The 17,877-nt window shown below is 45.4% G+C and overlaps 1 protein-coding gene across 1 annotated transcript in view; it reads left to right on the top strand.

Moving 5' to 3' along the window:
- LOC120031586 (calsyntenin-3-like) overlaps positions 1 to 17,877 on the top strand; it is a 33,966-nt gene that overhangs the window by 7,792 nt on the left and 8,297 nt on the right. The window contains exons 6-12 of the mRNA XM_038977395.1: positions 2,843 to 3,028; positions 3,496 to 3,783; positions 10,629 to 10,741; positions 11,681 to 11,840; positions 14,869 to 14,928; positions 15,046 to 15,194; positions 15,583 to 15,731. Coding sequence (XP_038833323.1) covers positions 2,843 to 3,028; positions 3,496 to 3,783; positions 10,629 to 10,741; positions 11,681 to 11,840; positions 14,869 to 14,928; positions 15,046 to 15,194; positions 15,583 to 15,731 — 1,105 coding nt within the window. The remainder of the gene's footprint in view (positions 1 to 2,842; positions 3,029 to 3,495; positions 3,784 to 10,628; positions 10,742 to 11,680; positions 11,841 to 14,868; positions 14,929 to 15,045; positions 15,195 to 15,582; positions 15,732 to 17,877) is intronic.

Raw genomic sequence — 17,877 nt, 5'->3', positions numbered from 1 at the left:
ATCTAACACATAATACCCCATAATGACATATCAAAAAACAGGTTTTTAGACATTTTTGCAAATGCATTCAAAATAAAAAACTATCACATCAAGTATTCACACCCTTTACTATTGAAGCACCTTTAGAAGCGATTACAGCCTTGAGTTTTCTTGGCAGTGGCGATTTTAGCATGCAAATCTTGTTGGGGCTCTTACAATATTCGATGATGACATTTCTCCAAAACGGGCTGTAGGCTACATGTGCACCAACAAGTCAGAACAGTCGGCAAAATTATGAGTGGGAAAGGGACCAAATTATTAGGGTGAGGCACATGGGCTACTAACAGCTTACTACACAACATATACTTAGTATTACTTTCTTGGCTACAGTATACATATCTCCCTGGCATATTACATCATTTAAGCAGCAGCATACAATACATTTTTGGACTCACCTTGTTGTGCTGTGCTCACTTGAACAGGAAATTGTCATCAAACTTTGTCATCAAAGTCTGGCATTCTCTGGATTTATGGTGCTTTCACGACAACTGGGAACTCTGTGAAAAACAAGGTTCAATCATGACGTCAGTGATTTTCAGGCCCAAGCTCTAGAAAGAGGCCCAACTTCCCGACTTGAAAATTCTAAGTTGGATGACCGTTCAAAACGTATTTTCCCAGTCGGAGCTCGTTTTTTTCTTAAACTCACTGAACATTTCCAAGATCCGAGTTTACAGTTGTTTTGAATGCAACAGAAGTCATGCTGGATTGACATCATGGCCAATGTGTTCAACCTTTTCTGGCCGATGGTGTTGCATGTGAATGTTGATCCATTTAAGCTTGGAAAAGAGACCCTTAAACCCAGACGTGGACCACACACCCACTCCTCTGAATAGCAGGCTAGTGATGGCTTTGCAATGCTTGCAATTAGCCACTGATTCCTTCCAAACCACTCATTGTTGAATTTGCGATTTCCAACTTGTTGTATAATGTTTATATTCAATGACCAATGAGCACCAATAAGTTTTATTAAAAAATGATCTTCATATGACAAGGTATGAAAAGGATTTGCCAGTAGATTGTCGACTTGATTCAGGAGGATGACTGCTTGTCTATCTTGCTTGCTAAGATTTTGAAAGTATGATGTTGACATGATCAGTCCAATCAAAGCTACGGTAGATATAAAATTATTTGACGTAATTTTATCTGTAGCCAATGACCTTGTGCCTTCTTGGATGGGCACTTCTAAAGTAAATCTTTAAGCAGCACCCAAAGGGGTGAATTTTCAAGCTCTCCCCGTAGATTTTGCAGTGACGTAGTGTCCCCATGAGTGACAGAACACTGAGCCAATCACGGCGCAACTAGAGAACATTACCAACCCCTACGCTCTGTACTTCCCGCTGGCTGACCCACCACCACAGAAAGCACTGAGCTAGTCTGAAACACCTGCATTTTGGAGCTGCCTTACTCAAGAAAGCAAAAAAGAGACCATGTTTGTATGCGGCTTTATAAAAAATATAATAAAACTTTGCAACCTGATATGTGACATCGTATTAATGCCAAAATAACATGCAAAACAGGCAACAAAGCTGCCCTGAATGACAGGTCACTGCTTCTTGGGTATGATGCTACAAGCTTGGCACACCTTTATTTGGGAAGTTTCTCCCATTCTTCTCTGCAGATCCTCTCAAGCTCTGTCAGGTTGGATGGGGAGCGTTGCTGCACAGTTGTTCGATCGGGTTCAAGTCCGGGCTCTGGCTGGGCCACTCAAGGACATTCAGAGACCAGAAGCCACTCCTGCGTTGTCTTAGCTGTGTGCTTAGACAAGTTTTCGCCAAGGATCTCTCTGTACTTTGCTACATTCACCTTTCACTCGATCCTGACTAGTCTCCCAGTCCCTGCCGCTGAATAACAGCCCCACAGCATGATGCTGCCACCACCATGCTTCACCGTAGGCATGGTGCCAGGTTTCCTCCAGAAATGACACTTGGCATTCAGTCCAAAGAGTTCAATCTTGGTTTCATCAGACCAGAAAATCTTGTTTCTTAGAGTTCTTTCGGTGGCTTTTGGCAAACTCCAAGCGAGCTGTCATGTGCCTTATACTGAGGAGTGGCTTCTGTCTGGACACTCTACCAGCCTGATTGGTAGAGTGCTGCAAAAATAGTTGTCCTTCTGGAAGGTTCTCCCGTCTCCACAGAGGAGCTCTGTCAGAGTGACCATCAGGTTCTTGGTCACCACCCTGACCAAGGCCCTTCTCCCCCGATTGATCGGTATGGCCGGGCGGCCAGCTCTAGGAAGAGCCTTGGTGGTTCCAAACTTCTTCAATTTAAGAATGATGAAGGCCACTGTGTTCTTGGGGAACTTCAATGCTGCAGAAATGTTTTGGTACCCTTCCGCAGATCTGTACCTCAACACAATCCTGTCCCAGAGCTCTACGGACAATTCTTTCGACCTCATGGCTTGGTTTTTGCTCTGACATGCACTGTCAACTGTGGGACCTTTATATAGACAGGTGTGTGTCTTTCCAAATCATGTCGAATCAATTGAATTTACCACAGATGGACTCCAAGTTGTGGAAACATCTCAAGGATGATTAATGAAAACAGGATGCACCTGAGCTCATTTTCAAGTCTCATAGCAAAGGGTCTGAATACTTATGTAAAAAAGGTAGTTCTTTTTTTTATTTGTATTTATTTTTGCAACAAAAAAATAAACTTATTTTAACTTTGTCATTATAGGGTATTGTGTGTCGATTGATGAGGAATAATTGTAATGAAACATAACAAAATGTGGAAAAAGTCAAGGGGTCTGAATACTTTCCTAATGCACTGTATTTTGATGGTTTATTTTCTCTGTTGGTTTTCAGGCTGGTCGAAGCGGGTGGAGTATACCCCCGGGTCAGGCAGCATTCCCCTGTTCCCCAGTTTGCACCTGGAGACCTGCGAAGAGACTGTGTGGAACATCCAGGCCACCGTAGAGCTGCAGACTGGCCATATTGGGAAGGGATGTGACAGGGACAGCTACTCAGACCGATCAGTGCGCAGACTCTGTGGTGAGTGCCCGCTTGTGTCTGGGCTATTCATGATGGACTCAATCTTTGGGATAATAATGTGTGACTATTTGAAGATTGGAATGGAGCATACTCAAGTCACATAGGTTTTAGTCCTATTTGCCACATAAGCAGAAAAATACCTTGCATTTGTGGTGTGTGCATAAATGAAATTAAGTAATGCATTCATGCATTTCGGGAGAGTACAGGCCCTGATATTCTTTGAGCTCACAATATCAGCTTACATTTATTGAGTCCAAAAGTCAGCTCGTTAAGGCATTAACGTGTTTAGAGTTAGTAAGTAGAGTTATGCAGCAACATTGGAGTGAGTCAGAAGGGGGGTTTGAACTCCCAACCTGAAACAAGCACATTAACCACAGACAGTCCCAAAAGACTTAATGCTTCTAAGGCCTTTACCAAGGCTAGGGTTGTACAGTATGTCATTCATGATTTCACTCCTGTCTCACCAGGTGCTGTGAGAGGTGAAGTGGACTTACTCCCGCCCCCGTCCCCAGCAGCCAATTGGACCTCAGCCTTGCCCACCCTCCCTTCTTCTGATTCGTCCCTGGTGTTCTCCTTCAATGGCTCCACCCACGTTGCCATGGTACCCGACTCTATTGCCGCGGCCGTATCCGGAGACCATTTCACCCTCCAGCTGTGGATGCGAAGGGGTGGGATCAACACCCAGCCTCCGACTAATCAGGCCAGAGGAAACCGCAGGGAGGAGGAGACTATTGTCTGCAGTACTGTCAAGAATGGTCAGTCAAATGGTCAGTCACAACTGTCAGTCAAAGTAAAAATATTTTAAAGTACTACTTAAGTCGTTTTTTGGGGTATCTGTACTTTACTATTTATATTTTTGACAACTTTTACTTTTATTTTTCTATATTCCTAAAGAAAATATTGTAATGTTTACTCCCATACATTTTTTCTGACACCCAAAAGTACTCATTACACTTTAATTGCTTAGCAGGACAGAAAAATTGTCCAATTCACTCACTTATCAAGATAACATCCCTGGTCGTCCCTACTGCCACTTATCTGGCGAACTCACTAAACACAAATGCTTAATTTGCTAATTATGTATGAGTGTTGGAGTGAAACCCCTGGCTATCCGTAAATTAACAAAAACAGGAAAATTGTGCCGTTTGGTTAATATAAGCAATTTTTTATTATTTTTACTTTTGATACTCAAGTATATTTAAAAGCAAATACTTTTAGACTTTTACTCAAGTGGTATTTTACTGTTTTTTGTTTTTTTTTCACTTTTACTTGAGTCATTTTCTATTAAGGTATCTTTGTATTTTTGGTTTAATTTTTTTTTTAATTATTCAGGGGGTGGATCAACTTTAATATTGCGGATAGATTAATGGAAGCAACAAAGTAATTTTCTGCATTTCCAATCCCCCATATATTTTTTGGGTAAATGTATCTTTTACTTTTACTCAAGTATGACAATTGGGTACTTTTCCCACCGCTATATATATATATATATATATATATATATAGGTTATATATATATAGGTTATATATATAACCAGTCAAAAGTTTGGACACACCTACTCATTCGAGGGGTTTTCTTTATTTTTACTATTTTCTACATTGTAGAATAATAGTGAAGACGTCAAAACTATGAAATGCACATATGGAATCATGTAGTAACCAAACAGGAGACAAATGGCTGTGAGACATGGGTTTAATCCTAGACACATGAAAAGGGGGATGTATACAGAGGGTACGGGGCAACAGAAGACGAACAGCAGAGGGGTAATGATCTTGGAGATGGGGAAAGGGACAATTTTAAAATGGGGGAAAGTTTGTGGGATTCCACCCGGAGGGGCAGATCTCGGGTGAAAAGCCATACCCTCTGCCTGAGACGATACTGGGGGGCCGGGGTCCGGTGGCAGTCCGCTTGTCTCCGATACTACGAGGTAGTCTTGAGAAGAGCCGACTAGCGGTGGACAAACATCTGGGCCGAGAGAATGCCGACCTCTTCCTCTTGCTCCAGGAAGAGCGGGGGCTGATAACCCAGGGAACACTCGAAAGGCGAGAGCCCGGTGGCAGAGCAGGGGAGGGTGTTGCGGGCGAAGAGTCGTCTCCAGGTCTTGATTGACTTGCTCCAACTGGCTGTTGGACTGAGGGTGGAATCCGGCGGACACGCTGGCCGACGACCCAATGAATGTGCAGAGCACCTTCCAGGACAAGAACTGAGGACCCCGGTCGGAGACCATGTCCACTGGGAGTCCATGGATCCGTAAGACGTGCTGCACCATGAGCTAGGCCGTCTCTTTGGCATAGGGTAGCTTGGGGAAAACCGGTCTACTACAGTCAGGATGGCGGTGTTGCCATCAGATGGGGGGAGACCCGTGACGAAGTCCAGGGATATGTGAGGGACAGGGATATGAGGGACAGGTAGTGGCTGAATGAGACCAGCCGGAGCTTGCCGAGGAGTCTTGTTCTGCGAACAGATCATGCAGGCGGCGACGAACGCGGAACACCCGGGACCATGAAAGGCCACCAAAAGCATTGCCGTACAAAGGTGAGGGTCTGACGGAAGCCCGGGTGGCAAGTAACTCTGGAGGAGTGGGGGCACTCCAGGACCAAGGGGCGGACAGCGTCAGGAACAAACATCTGGCTATCTGGCCCCCCTATCGGCTGGGAATTCTGGGTGTCATGGACCTTCCTCCCTATTCCCCAGCTGAGTGCCATCGCCAGACACAAGGTGGAAAGGATGGTCTCAGGGTCCAAGGGTGTAGCCGCAGGGCTATAGGGGCGTGACAGCGCTTCCGGCTTGTTATTCTTGGATCCCGGTCGGTAGGAGAGGGAGAAGTTAAACCGGGTGAAAAGCAGGGCCCACCTAGCTTGCCTGGAATTGAGACGCTAGGCAGTGCGGAGATATTCCAGGTTCTTGTGATCCGTCCACACAATGAACGGCTGTTCCGCCCGCTCCAACCAGTGACTCCACTCCTCCAACGCCATCTTCACCGGGAGAAGCTCACAATTCCCCACATCGTAATCCCTCTCCTTGGTGTTGAGGCGATGGGAGAAGGCACAGGGATGTAACTTGAGGTCCAGGGCAGAATGCTGGGACAGGACAGACCCCACTCTGACATCCAAAGCATCGGTCTCCACCACGCACTGACGGGACGCGTCAGGATGAACCAATATGGGAGCTGTGGTGAAGCGGTGCTTCAGGTCCAGGAACGCCCGGTCAGCAGCTGGGGACCACGTGAACGGAATCTTGGGAGAGGTGAGTGTAGACAGGGGGAAGCCAGGGCATTGTAACCCCGGATAAAGCGGCGATAAAAGTAGGAAATTCCCAGGAAACGTTGCAGCTGCACTCTGGACATAGGCTGGGGCCAATCCACAACAGCTCTCACCTTTATCGGATCCATCTGTACATTCCCTGCAGCGATGATGTAACCAAGGAAGGAGATGGTGGAGCAACGAAATTCTAATTTCTCCGCTTTCACAAAAAGCTGGTTCTCCAGCAGGAGCTGGAGGACCTGTCGGACATGGAGCACATGTTCTTGGGCTGAGTGGGAGAAAATGAGGATGTTGTCGAGGTAGACGAAGACGAACTGGTTCAACATGTCGCGGAGAACGTCATTAACTAGGGCCTGGAACACAGCTGGGGTGTTGGTAAGGCCAAATGGCATGACCAGATATTTGTAGTGACTGCTGGCTGTGTTGAAGGCAGTCTTCCACTCGTCCCCTTTCCGTATCCACACCAGGTGGCAGGCGTTCCACAGGTCCAACTACGAGAAAACGGTGGCCCCCTGGAACAGCTCGAAGACCAAGGCGATTAATGGTAGTTGGTAGCGGTTCTTCACCGTGATGTCATTGAGACCCCGGTAGTCAATGCACGGGCGCAGGGTTTTGTCTTTCTTCTCCACAAAGAAGAACCCTGCGCAGGCGGCGGAGGCAGAAGGATGGATACACCCTGCAGCTAGGGAGTCCTCGATGTAGGTCTCGATAGCCTTGGACCCGACAGAGAGTACAGTCATCCCCAGGGTGGTGTGGTGCCTGGGAGAAGGTTGATCCCGCAGTCATAGGGTCAGTGCGGAGGAAGTGAAGTGGACCAGACGTTACTGAAAACCTCCCGGAGGTCCTGGTACTCCGCGGGAATGAAAGAGGCCCGGGGCAACTTTCGAGCCCACAGGAAGATGTCCTGCGCTGACTTCAGGCAATGGGCATGATAGAATGGGCTCCAGCCCATGATGGCACCAGCAGTCCAGTTTATTAAGGGATTGTATCGCTGGAGCCAAGAGAATCCTAATATCACGGGAACCTGAGGAGACTTAATTAGCATGAATTGAATTGCCTCGCTGTGATTCCATGACACTCGTAGATTGATGGGAGTGATATTGCGGGTGACCTGGCCCCGTCCAACGCTCTAACATCCATGGGAATGGAGCGGGGCTGAGTGGGGATGCCTAGCTCAGAAGCCAGGGTAGCGTCTATAAAACTCATCAGCCCCAGAGTTGAGGAGTACCCGGAGAGTAAGGGGAGATGAAAAATTCTCCATATGGACCACCAGAGTACTCGCCCCTACCTGGTGAGCCTGGTCTTTTAGTGGACAGGAGGACACTAAATGACCAGTAGTCCCGCAATACAACTCTTCGTGTGAAGCCGGTGGAAAGACGTTCGGCTGGGGACAGCCTCTCTCTGCCTAGTTGCATCAGCTCGGGAAGAGGTAAATCGGCAGACTTTGGAGACTCTCGGGGGAACTCAGCTAGCCTCGAGTCCTCTTGGCCATGGAGACATTGGGGATGCCTCGGAGGCGAGGTCGATTGGACCTCCTCTCCTTCCTACGTACCCATAGCCGCTCAGCGATTACGGGTTCCAAGCACTCTCAGCTGCCAACGTGCAGAAATCCACTGCATAGTCTACCACATTGCCGGAGTCTTGCCAAAGCTGGAGTAACTTCCGAGCAGCCTCTCCCAGAGAATCGAAAACCTTCCCTCCGCCACAAACTCCTCCAGACTGAAGCATACTGTTGTTCCCACACGGCCGTAGCCCAGGCGAAAACCCTCCCGGACATCAGCGTGATGAGGTACGCGATCTTCGAGCGGTTCGAGGGGAAAGAGGAGGGCTGCAGCTCGATGATGAGAGAACACTTCGCGTGAAACGCCCAACAAGTTCCAGACTCTCCAGCGAAGCGTTCCAGGGGAGGTAAGCGGGGTTCTTGGGAAACTGGGGTGGCCACGCTGCTAACAGCCGAGTTACTGAGGGGCTGGGAGGTTACAGTCGTGGTAGGCTGCCTGACAGACAACCTGCGGAATTGCTCCAGCAATGTGTTCAACAAGCGGTCATAGTGTTCGACCAATTTTTATTTTATTTTACCTTTATTTAACTAGGCAAGTCAGTTAAGAACAAATTCTTATTTTCAATGACGGCCTAGGAACATTTGGTTAACTGCCTTGTTCAGGGGCAGAAAAACACATTTTTTACCTTGTCAGCTCGGGGATTACGATCTGGCAACCTATCGGTAACAAGTCCAACGCTCTAACCACTAGGCTACCTGCCGCCCCAAGGTCTGGAACTCCTTGTGCCAACCAATGGTGGCTCCTTGGGAGCAGACGGTGTTGCGGAGCTGGTCTGAGTCTGCTGGGTCCATCATGGCCAGTTTGTACTGTCAAGGCTCAGGAGAAGACCCAGATGCAGACAGTTTCGAAGTAACAAAAGTTTTACAAAAACGGGGGCTGACAAACGGCAGGTCAAGGTCAGTAATCCAGAGTCCAATTGGTACAGAACGGCAGGCAGGCTCAGGGTCAGGGCAGGCAGAATGGTCAAAACCGGGAAAACTAGAGAACAGGAACTAGAGAAAGACAGGAGCATGGGAAAAACGCTGGTAGGCTTGACGAAGCAAAACGAACTGGCAATAGACAGAGAGCACAGCTATAAATACACTGGGGATAATGAGGAAGATGGGCAACACCTGGAGGGGGGTGGAGACAAGCACAAAGACAGGTGAAACAGATGTGACAGCCTTGATGACAGCTTTGCACACTCTTGGCATTCTCTCAACCAGCTTCATGAGGAATGATTTTTCAATAGTCTTGAAGGAGTTCCCACATATGCTGAGCACTTGTTGGCTGCTTTTCCCTTCTCTGCAGTCCAACTCATCCCAAACCATCTCAATTGGGTTGAGGTCAGGTGCTTGTGGAGGCGAGGTCATCTGATGCAGCACTCCATCACTCTCCTTCTTGGTCAAATAGCCCTTACACAGCCTGGAGGTGTGTTTTGGGTCATTGTTCTGTTAAAAAAGTAATTATAGTCCCACTAAGCGCAAACCCGATGGAATGGCGTATTGCTACAGAATGCTGTGGTAGGCATGCTGGTTAATTGTGCCTTGAATTCTAAATAAATCACAGACAGTGTCACCAGCAAAGCACCATCACACCTCCTCCTCCGTGCTTCACGGTGGGAACCACACATGCGGAGATCATCCGTTCACCTACTCTGCGTCTCACAAAGACACAGCGACACACCAAAAATCTCAAATTTGGACTCATCAGACCAAAGGACAGATTTAAACTGGTCTAATGTCCATTACTCGTGTTTCTTGTTCCAAGCAAGTCTCTTCTTATTATTGGTGTCCTTTGGTAGTGGTTTCTTTGCAGCAATTCCACCATGAAGGCCTGATTCACGCAGTCTCCTCTGAACAGTTGATGTTGAGATGTGTCTGTTACTTGAACTCTGTGAAGCATTTATTTGGGCTGCAATTTCTGAGGCTGGTAACTCTAATGAACTTATCCTCTGCAGCTGAGGGATTTCTGGGTCTACTTTCCTGTGGCGGTCCTCATGAGAGACAGTTTCATCATAGCGCTTGATGGTTTTTGCGACTGCACTTGAAGAAACTTTCAAAAGTTCTTGAAAATTGACTGACCTTTGTGTCTTAACGAAATGATGGACTGTCGTTTCTGTTTGCTTATTTAAGCTGTTCTTGCCATAATATGCACTAGGTCTTTTACCAAATTGGGCTATCTTCTGTATACCACCCCTACCTTGTCACAATACAACTGATTGGCTCAAACGCATTAAGAAGGAAATTAACTTTTAACAAGGCACACCTGTTAATTGAAAGGCATTGCAGGTGACTACCTCATGACACTGGTTGAGAGAATGCAAAGAGTGTGCAATGCTGTCATCAAGGCAAAGGGTGGCTACTTTGAAGAATCTCAAATATAAAATATATTTTGATATGTTTAACACTTTTTTGGTTACTACATGATTCCATATGTGTTATTTCATAGTTTTGATGTATTCATTATTATTCTACAATGTAGAAAATAGTCAAAATAAAGAAAAACTCTGGAATGAGTAGGTGTCCAAACTTTTGACTGTTACTGTACAATTTTTTTTCTTCTGATTTTGCAGAGGGTGATACAGTACCCTCAGCACCCCTACTTCCCACCGCTATGTATACTGTATCTTTATGGCTCTGCTTCAGTCTAATTCTATGAAGACTATGGCGAGGAAATATGAAAAGCCTTTTGTTGTGAAATGCACTGCCTGTGTCTCATATTCCGTCGGCAAGTTTTGTCTCAAATGCTGTTTTCTGTCTACTGACTGCCAGTCTCCTCTCCCTGTTCCTCAGACGAATCCTTCTCCCACTACTCTCTCTCCGTTCACGGCTGCCGTCTATCTCTTTTCTACTGGCCCGACGTCTCCGCTGCGCGGCCTGTGAAATTCCTCTGGAAACTGGAGCAGGTGCTATGGGAATGCTGCTGGATGAGGCTGGAACAGATTTTCTTCAATTAACAGTTGCTAGAAGGAGAGCTATGAGTGAAAGAGCCATACAAAAAGGCCAACGCTCACTTAATGCCAGTTGCAATTGTATTTATTTATTTTTAAGACAACTGCATTAAGTAGGGTTACAACCCAGGGCTCCTGATCTCAAGGCAGACTCGCTAGCTACAAGGGAAAGGGAAGACCTAGTCAGTTACACAACTGAATGCATTCAACCGAAATGTGTCTTCTGTGTTTAACCCTACCCATCTGAATCAGAGCGGTGCGGGGCGCTACCTTAATCGACATCATCGGCACCCGGGGAGCAGTTGTTGTGGGGGTTAACTGATTTGCTTAAGGGCAGAACAGCAGATATTTTCACCTTGCCGGCTTGGGGATTCAAACATGCAACCTTTTGGTTACTGTCGCAATGCTCTACTTGCTAGGCTAGGATATTTCCCTTGGGGGAATTTGTAAATATGGGAATGGACAAAGAGCAAGGGGATTGGGAAGAATAGGATTTGGATGAGAGGCAGGGGCAGAGGGGATAAGGGGATGGTGGGGTTGTGTGGAGGGGGACTAAGTGGTTTTGGCTGGGGTTACTGGTCGTAGACAGCTTAAACTGGGTAGGATTATAGGGGCCAAGCTGATACAGATAAGATTTGGCATATCCCTCTGTCTCTCTTCTGCAACAATATCTGTTACAGTGCTCAGTCTGGTGTCATGGGTGGTGTTCAGTAGAAACAAAAGGGATAAAACATTTAGAAACATTTTGATATTATATGGGATAAGTTCATGTAGCACATCTAGTAGATAATTTTTTTAGTTCTCCTGTTTTGTGTCTGCTGTACACAGCCCAAGTGTTCAGCTGTTTCTTGACCTCTGACCTATTGTGTCTTCATGTCCTTCTTTCCTCGCTAGGTGTGTGACAGCGAGTGGCATCACCTGTCCCTCAGTGTCCAGTTCCCCTCTGTGACACTGTACGTGGACGGAGTCACCTTCGACCCCGCCCTCATCCACGACAACGGAGCCATACCCAACCCTGCCCCACGACAGCGACTGGTCATTGGCGCCTGCTGGGGTAACGATTGGTTAAACCAAAGACAGTACAGTATGAAGATTGGTGATTTTAGCCTATCACACTTGTAGGCGATGTCATGGCGATGTCGGCAAGCTAAGCTCACGTTATCGTGTCTAACAGTCGTCTGGTGGTGAACTGCGCAAATTAACGGCACTCCTTCGATATAAAGTTGTTTTTCACAAAAATTCAAGCGTTTCAGTTTGTCACTTTCACGAGGTTGGAGTAATAATGTTCAACTACTTAAGATATTGGCTCGAGTCTAGGTTGTGCCTTTAGATTTCGAGAAAATAAACAACTAAGGAAGAATGTTTTTACTTCTCTCATTGACTTCCCAAACCCCGGCCTGGTCTGTTTGACCTGTTTCACAGGAATTACTGGAACACGTTGCGATGTTGCTTCTCTGGGTTTAGAAACTCTGTGGTTAAACCTTACGCTACCTAGAACGGTTAAACCTTACACTGCATAGAACACCTGTCAGCAAATGAAGGATGCCTAAGTGGGCCACACTTTACATTACAGAGGTCCTATACTAGAGTAACTACTAGTTGGATAACTAATAACATATTATTCTATATATATATTCTATATAGCTAGTTAACAAGAATGAATTAGAAATGTCACTATTAATTACATACACATATAGATACCCTGGAATGATGGCAATGTAATGACAAGTGTTGCTAATGAGTTGTAGTTGATGAGAACATGGCAAGGAAAAGATCACAATAATGTACCACAATAGACAATGGAATATATTGTTTTGGCAATACATTTCTTGAATAGGTTACAAGATTACAAAAGAGCAACGCCTGCCCCAAAATAGATTTTTGGCAGTTGTCCCAGTTCACGTTCTTCTACAAATGAAACAGTTCATAGAACCACATGTTCCAGCACACCAATGAAGGCAACGCACACACACACACACACACACACATATATACAGTGCCTTGCAAAACTATTCAGACCCCTTGGATTTCTTCAAATTTTATTGAGTTACAAAGTGGAATTCAAATGTATTTAATTACCATGTCAACAGTCTACACAAAATATTGTAATGTTAAAGTGGAAGAACAATTCTAAAATATAGTTGTTGCGTAAGTATTCAGCACCATGAGTTCCTAATGTCTGGTATACTCAGGGTATAAACCACAGCGTAATTATTAACTTGACCATGCTTAAAGAGATATTCGATGTCTGATTTGTTATTGTTGCCCATCTAACAATCACTTCCCTTCTTTATGAGGCTTTCAAATGCTCCCTGGTCTTTGTAGTTGAATCTGTGCTTGAAATTCAATACTTGGCTGAGGGATGTTTGAGGGATAGAGGAAGGGTTAGTCATTCTAAAATCATGTCAAATCCTATTATTTCACATTCCATGTAACTTATTATGTGATTTGTTAAGCCAAATGTACTCCTTAACTAATTAGGCTCAGGGGCTGAATACTTATGCAACAACTATATTTTAGTTATACATGTTTTATTTATTAAAAAAACCATTTCCTTCCACTTTCGCATTTGAGTATTTTGTGTAGATTGTTGACAAAAAAATGACAATTTATTTTAATCCCACTTTGTAGTACAATAAAATGTGAAGAAATCCAAGGGGTTTGAATTCTTTTGCAAGGCACTGTACATACACACACATACATACACACACGCCAACTGACACTGAAAAGCATGGCATTTCCCTCCTCATTCACCTAATTATATTTGTGTGAAATGCTCTGACTGCCTCTCCATACTCTATTAATATCACTGACTTATCAATTATTTAGGCTAACAAAACAACAGGCAGGCCAGACGGTTAGCCTGCCAGTTACACCAGCGCTAATCGCTAAAATGGGACACACCAATTAGAGCTGGAAATACACTCACACACACATTCATGGCTACTGTCTGTGTGGTTACCAGCTGCTGGGAGATTATGAGGGTATGACACACCTTTGTCAGATTTACACATTTATTTTCCTTCTTATTCCGTTTTTTTCACTCCTTTTTCCACTCCGCCTCTTGCTTTTACTAACCATTTATTTCTCAACTCACACCTGTCTTTCTCACTTCTCTCTGTTATCCTCTACCCCTTCTCTGTCTTTAAAGGCCCAGTACAGTCAAAATTCAGTTTTTCTGTCTTTTATTTAAGTGATAATGCCTGAGAAGCCAGTGTTTGGGGGATATATTGGCACGGGTGTTATATATCTTTCAAACACCGGCTTCGAGGGCATTATCACTTTTATACAACAGGTTACCAACATATTCAAATAATGATTGACATATTTTTATTAAAAATGTTATTTTGGTGAATTTATATATACTATTTCATCCTTCCACAAGATATAGTCCCGACACAAATCTAGGGTTGCTACTCAAGCCGATTGGTCGTTCGTTCTATCGGTTCGGTTGCTGGAGACGCGACCCAGTCGTTCAGTCTTTTTGTTCTGTACCCATGGACGTTTGTTCTAAATGTTCTATTGCCATACTGAGCTTGGGATCGAATTTGAATATTGAAACAATGTTACAAATGTCGGAGAGACAGACAGCAAGGTTTATACAAATCTCCGCTGTTGAAAACTAAATGTTATCCTAAAAGAAATGTTAGATCATGTCTAAATGCTTTTTATAGTGGAGATCAAGTTTATAAATTGCTTGACTGGGCTGATGAGACAGTGGATTGTGCAGTCAGATGGAACAGAGTAAATAGGCATTTTAACATCTTAGATTTAGCCGCTGGTAAATTTTGGAATAGACACCGGCTGGAATGCGGTTTTAACCAATCAGGATTAGACCCACCTCTTGTATAAATAATATTTTACAACAGCTGATGAAACTTTTTATCAGTGTTATTTCCTGATAGTTGCTGGTTGAAAATACAATCTACACAGGACCTTCTAATCAGAAGGTTTGCACGGGCGGGAGTTTCGGCTTTCCATGGTGACATCACCATGCTGTAAATTGGTTAATAGACCAATAACAAAGAGAGTTCCAAACCTGACTGCATGGGGCCTTGAACTTTCTTATTTTCTCCCCACAGAGACAGAAGATAAACAGAAGAACATCCTTAACAACACCATCCCTGAGGGGAAAGACACAGGTGACTTAATTGTGTGTGTGTGTTCGTTCATGCGCATATATGTCTGTGTAAGCCTGTGTGTGGGTGTTCATCTTTTTGTGTGTGTTGACTATGTTAATTTTGTTTCTGGTTCTTTAGGGAAGTATGTGGGTGGTTACCGTGGACTGTTGTCAGGGGTGACGGTGCGTCCAGGGAGTGTGGAGCCCCACAGTGTGGTGGAGTGTCTGTACGCCTGCAGGGAGGGGCTGGACTTTGGGGACCTGGAGACCTTGGGCTCAGGCATGAAGGTAACCTCACCCTGCTGAAGAGGAGTCCTATAGATCACTGTCTCATTTGGCTAAGGCTTAAGAGTGGGCTTTGACACCCAGAATAGTTTTTTTCTTCATCTAGGTCATGGCAACCAAACGTTTTTTTTAACCACTGCTACAGTATATGTCCTACTGAGATTGTTGTGTACAAAAGGGTTATTTTCCCCCTGATGTATATGGAGTCTACTGCATAATATTTTTCTGTGCATATGCAAAAAAATTTTTTTACAGTCAATCAAAACTGAAGTCCCAAAACGGTGGTACTGATGAAATATATAAAGAGAATACATAGCCGGAATGAACTGTGTGTGTGACTATGAGGGGTGTGCAATCTCGGAGCATGAACTCTTGACCTTTGACCTTTTAGGTGCATGTGAACCCCAGTCAGTCTGTGCTGGTTCTGGAGGGTGATGACATTGAGAGCTTCAACAGGGCCGTGCAGCAGGTCACCTACAGGAACTCTCTCCGCTTCGCCACCCCTGGAGTCAGGCCACTCAAACTGACCACCTCCCTCAGGTACACGCTTGCATGTACGTGCACACACACACACACACACACACACACACACACACACACACACAAAAACACACAGAGGACTAAGTGATCTCGCTCTCCGAGGCCGACGTGAGTAAGGGCTTTAATCAGGTCAACACTCGTAAGGCCGCGGGGCCGGCCAGTTCCAGAACGTGTTCTCAGAGCATGCGCAGAACAAATGGCAGGCATATTCACGGTCATTTTCAACCTCTCCTTGTCCTAGTCTGTAATCCCCACATGTTTTAAGATGACCACCATCGTTCCTGTTCCCAATAACTCTGAGGTTCCTGCCACAATGTCTACCACCCTGTAGCACTCGCATCTGTCATCGTGAAGGGCTTTGAAAGGCTGGTTATGGCACACATGAACTCCATCATCCCAGACACTCCAATTTGCATTCCGCCCCAACAGATCCATAGACGACGCAATCTCAATTGCATTCTACACTGCCCTCGCCCACCTAAGAGGAACAGCTATGTGAGAATGCTGCTCATTGACTACAGCTCAGCGTTCAACACCATTTTCCCCTCCAAGCTCGAAACCAAGCTTTGGACCCTGGGACTGAACACCTCCCTCTGCAACTGGATCCTGGACTTCCTGACGGGCCGACCCCAGGTGGTGAGGGTAGGTAACATCACCTCCGCCACACTGACCCTCAACACGGGGGCCCCTCAGGGGTGTGTGCTTAGTCCCCTCCTGTAATCCCTTTTCCCCCATGACTGCATGGCCACGCACAACTCAAACACCATTATCAAGTTTGCTAACAACACAACGGTGGTCGGCCTGATCACCGGAGACGATGAGAAAGCCTACAGGGAGGAGGTCAGTGACCTAGCAGTGTGGTGCCAGGACAACAACCTCTCCCTCAACATCAGTAAGATCAAGGAGCTGATTGTGGACCCATCCACATCGACAGGGCTGCAGTGGAGCGGGTCAAGAGCTTCAAATTCCTCGGTGTCCAAATCACTAAGGACTTAAAATGATCCGGACACATTCGTGTAGAAGGTGCGACAGCGCCTCTTCCACCTCAGGAGGTTGAAAAGGTTTGGAATGGGCCCTCAAATCCCAGTATATCACTGGGGCTGAGCACCTTGCCATCCAGGACCTCTATATCAGGCAGTGTGAAAAGAAGGCTGAGAAAATTGTTAAAGGCTCATGCCACCCAAGCCATAGACTGCTCTCTCTGCTTCCGCACGTCAACGGTACAGGTGCATCAAGTCTGACACTAACAGACTCCTGAACAGCTTCTATCGCCAAGCCAATAGCTAACAAAATGGCAACAGAGACTATCTGAGTAGAGACTTTTTTAGCACGTTCTCTCTGCACACTCACAAGACTCTACACTCTCTCACACACACACACACACACACACACTAACTTCATTTGCTCACACACATAACATGCACACACATGTATACTGACTACACTCTCACATACAATCATCATATACTCTGCTACTACTCTGTTTACCATATATCCTGATGCCTAGTCACCTTACCCCTATGCATATCTACCTCTATCACTACAGTATCCCTGCACATTGTAAATATGGTACTGGAACTGACCATGTATATAGTTGACTTACTTTCTCGTGTTCTTCTTATTTTTATTTATCATGTGTGTTTTTGCTATACCTTATGTTTAGTACTACATTGATATTGATGACTGCATTGTTGGGTTGAGAGCTTGCAAGAAAGGCTGTACTTGTGCACATGACTTTAAAACGTGACACTTAAACACAAACAGCCACACACACTGACAGTGCTAGTGCACACAAACTAGAAATGCTGGTGAAAAGAGGCCAAAGAAGGTCAAACGTAATGTCACAAAGAATGCAGCAGTGTTCCGGAGCTGTGGACGCAGGTTTCCAGGACTGCTCAGTGGAAGTGAGTTGTTCATTGGACGTTGATCTCAATAAACGTGGACATGGCTAGAGTAGTTGATAAGCAATGCTATGGAATGAAAGAGCATGATGTTAAAGGAACGACGTCGTCCCAAACTGCCATTAGAACCTGGGGTTATCTTATCTTTGACTTGTGTTCTGGTTCGCAATTACTTGTATCATATCTCTAAAGCCATTAATTCACCACAACCTATCCTCTCTGTGACAGAGTATTTCAGCCGTGTT

Source organism: Salvelinus namaycush, chromosome 37 (genome assembly GCF_016432855.1).
Source record: "Salvelinus namaycush isolate Seneca chromosome 37, SaNama_1.0, whole genome shotgun sequence".
NCBI classification, from domain to species: domain Eukaryota; kingdom Metazoa; phylum Chordata; class Actinopteri; order Salmoniformes; family Salmonidae; genus Salvelinus; species Salvelinus namaycush.
This window is presented reverse-complemented; position numbering and strand designations above follow the sequence as displayed.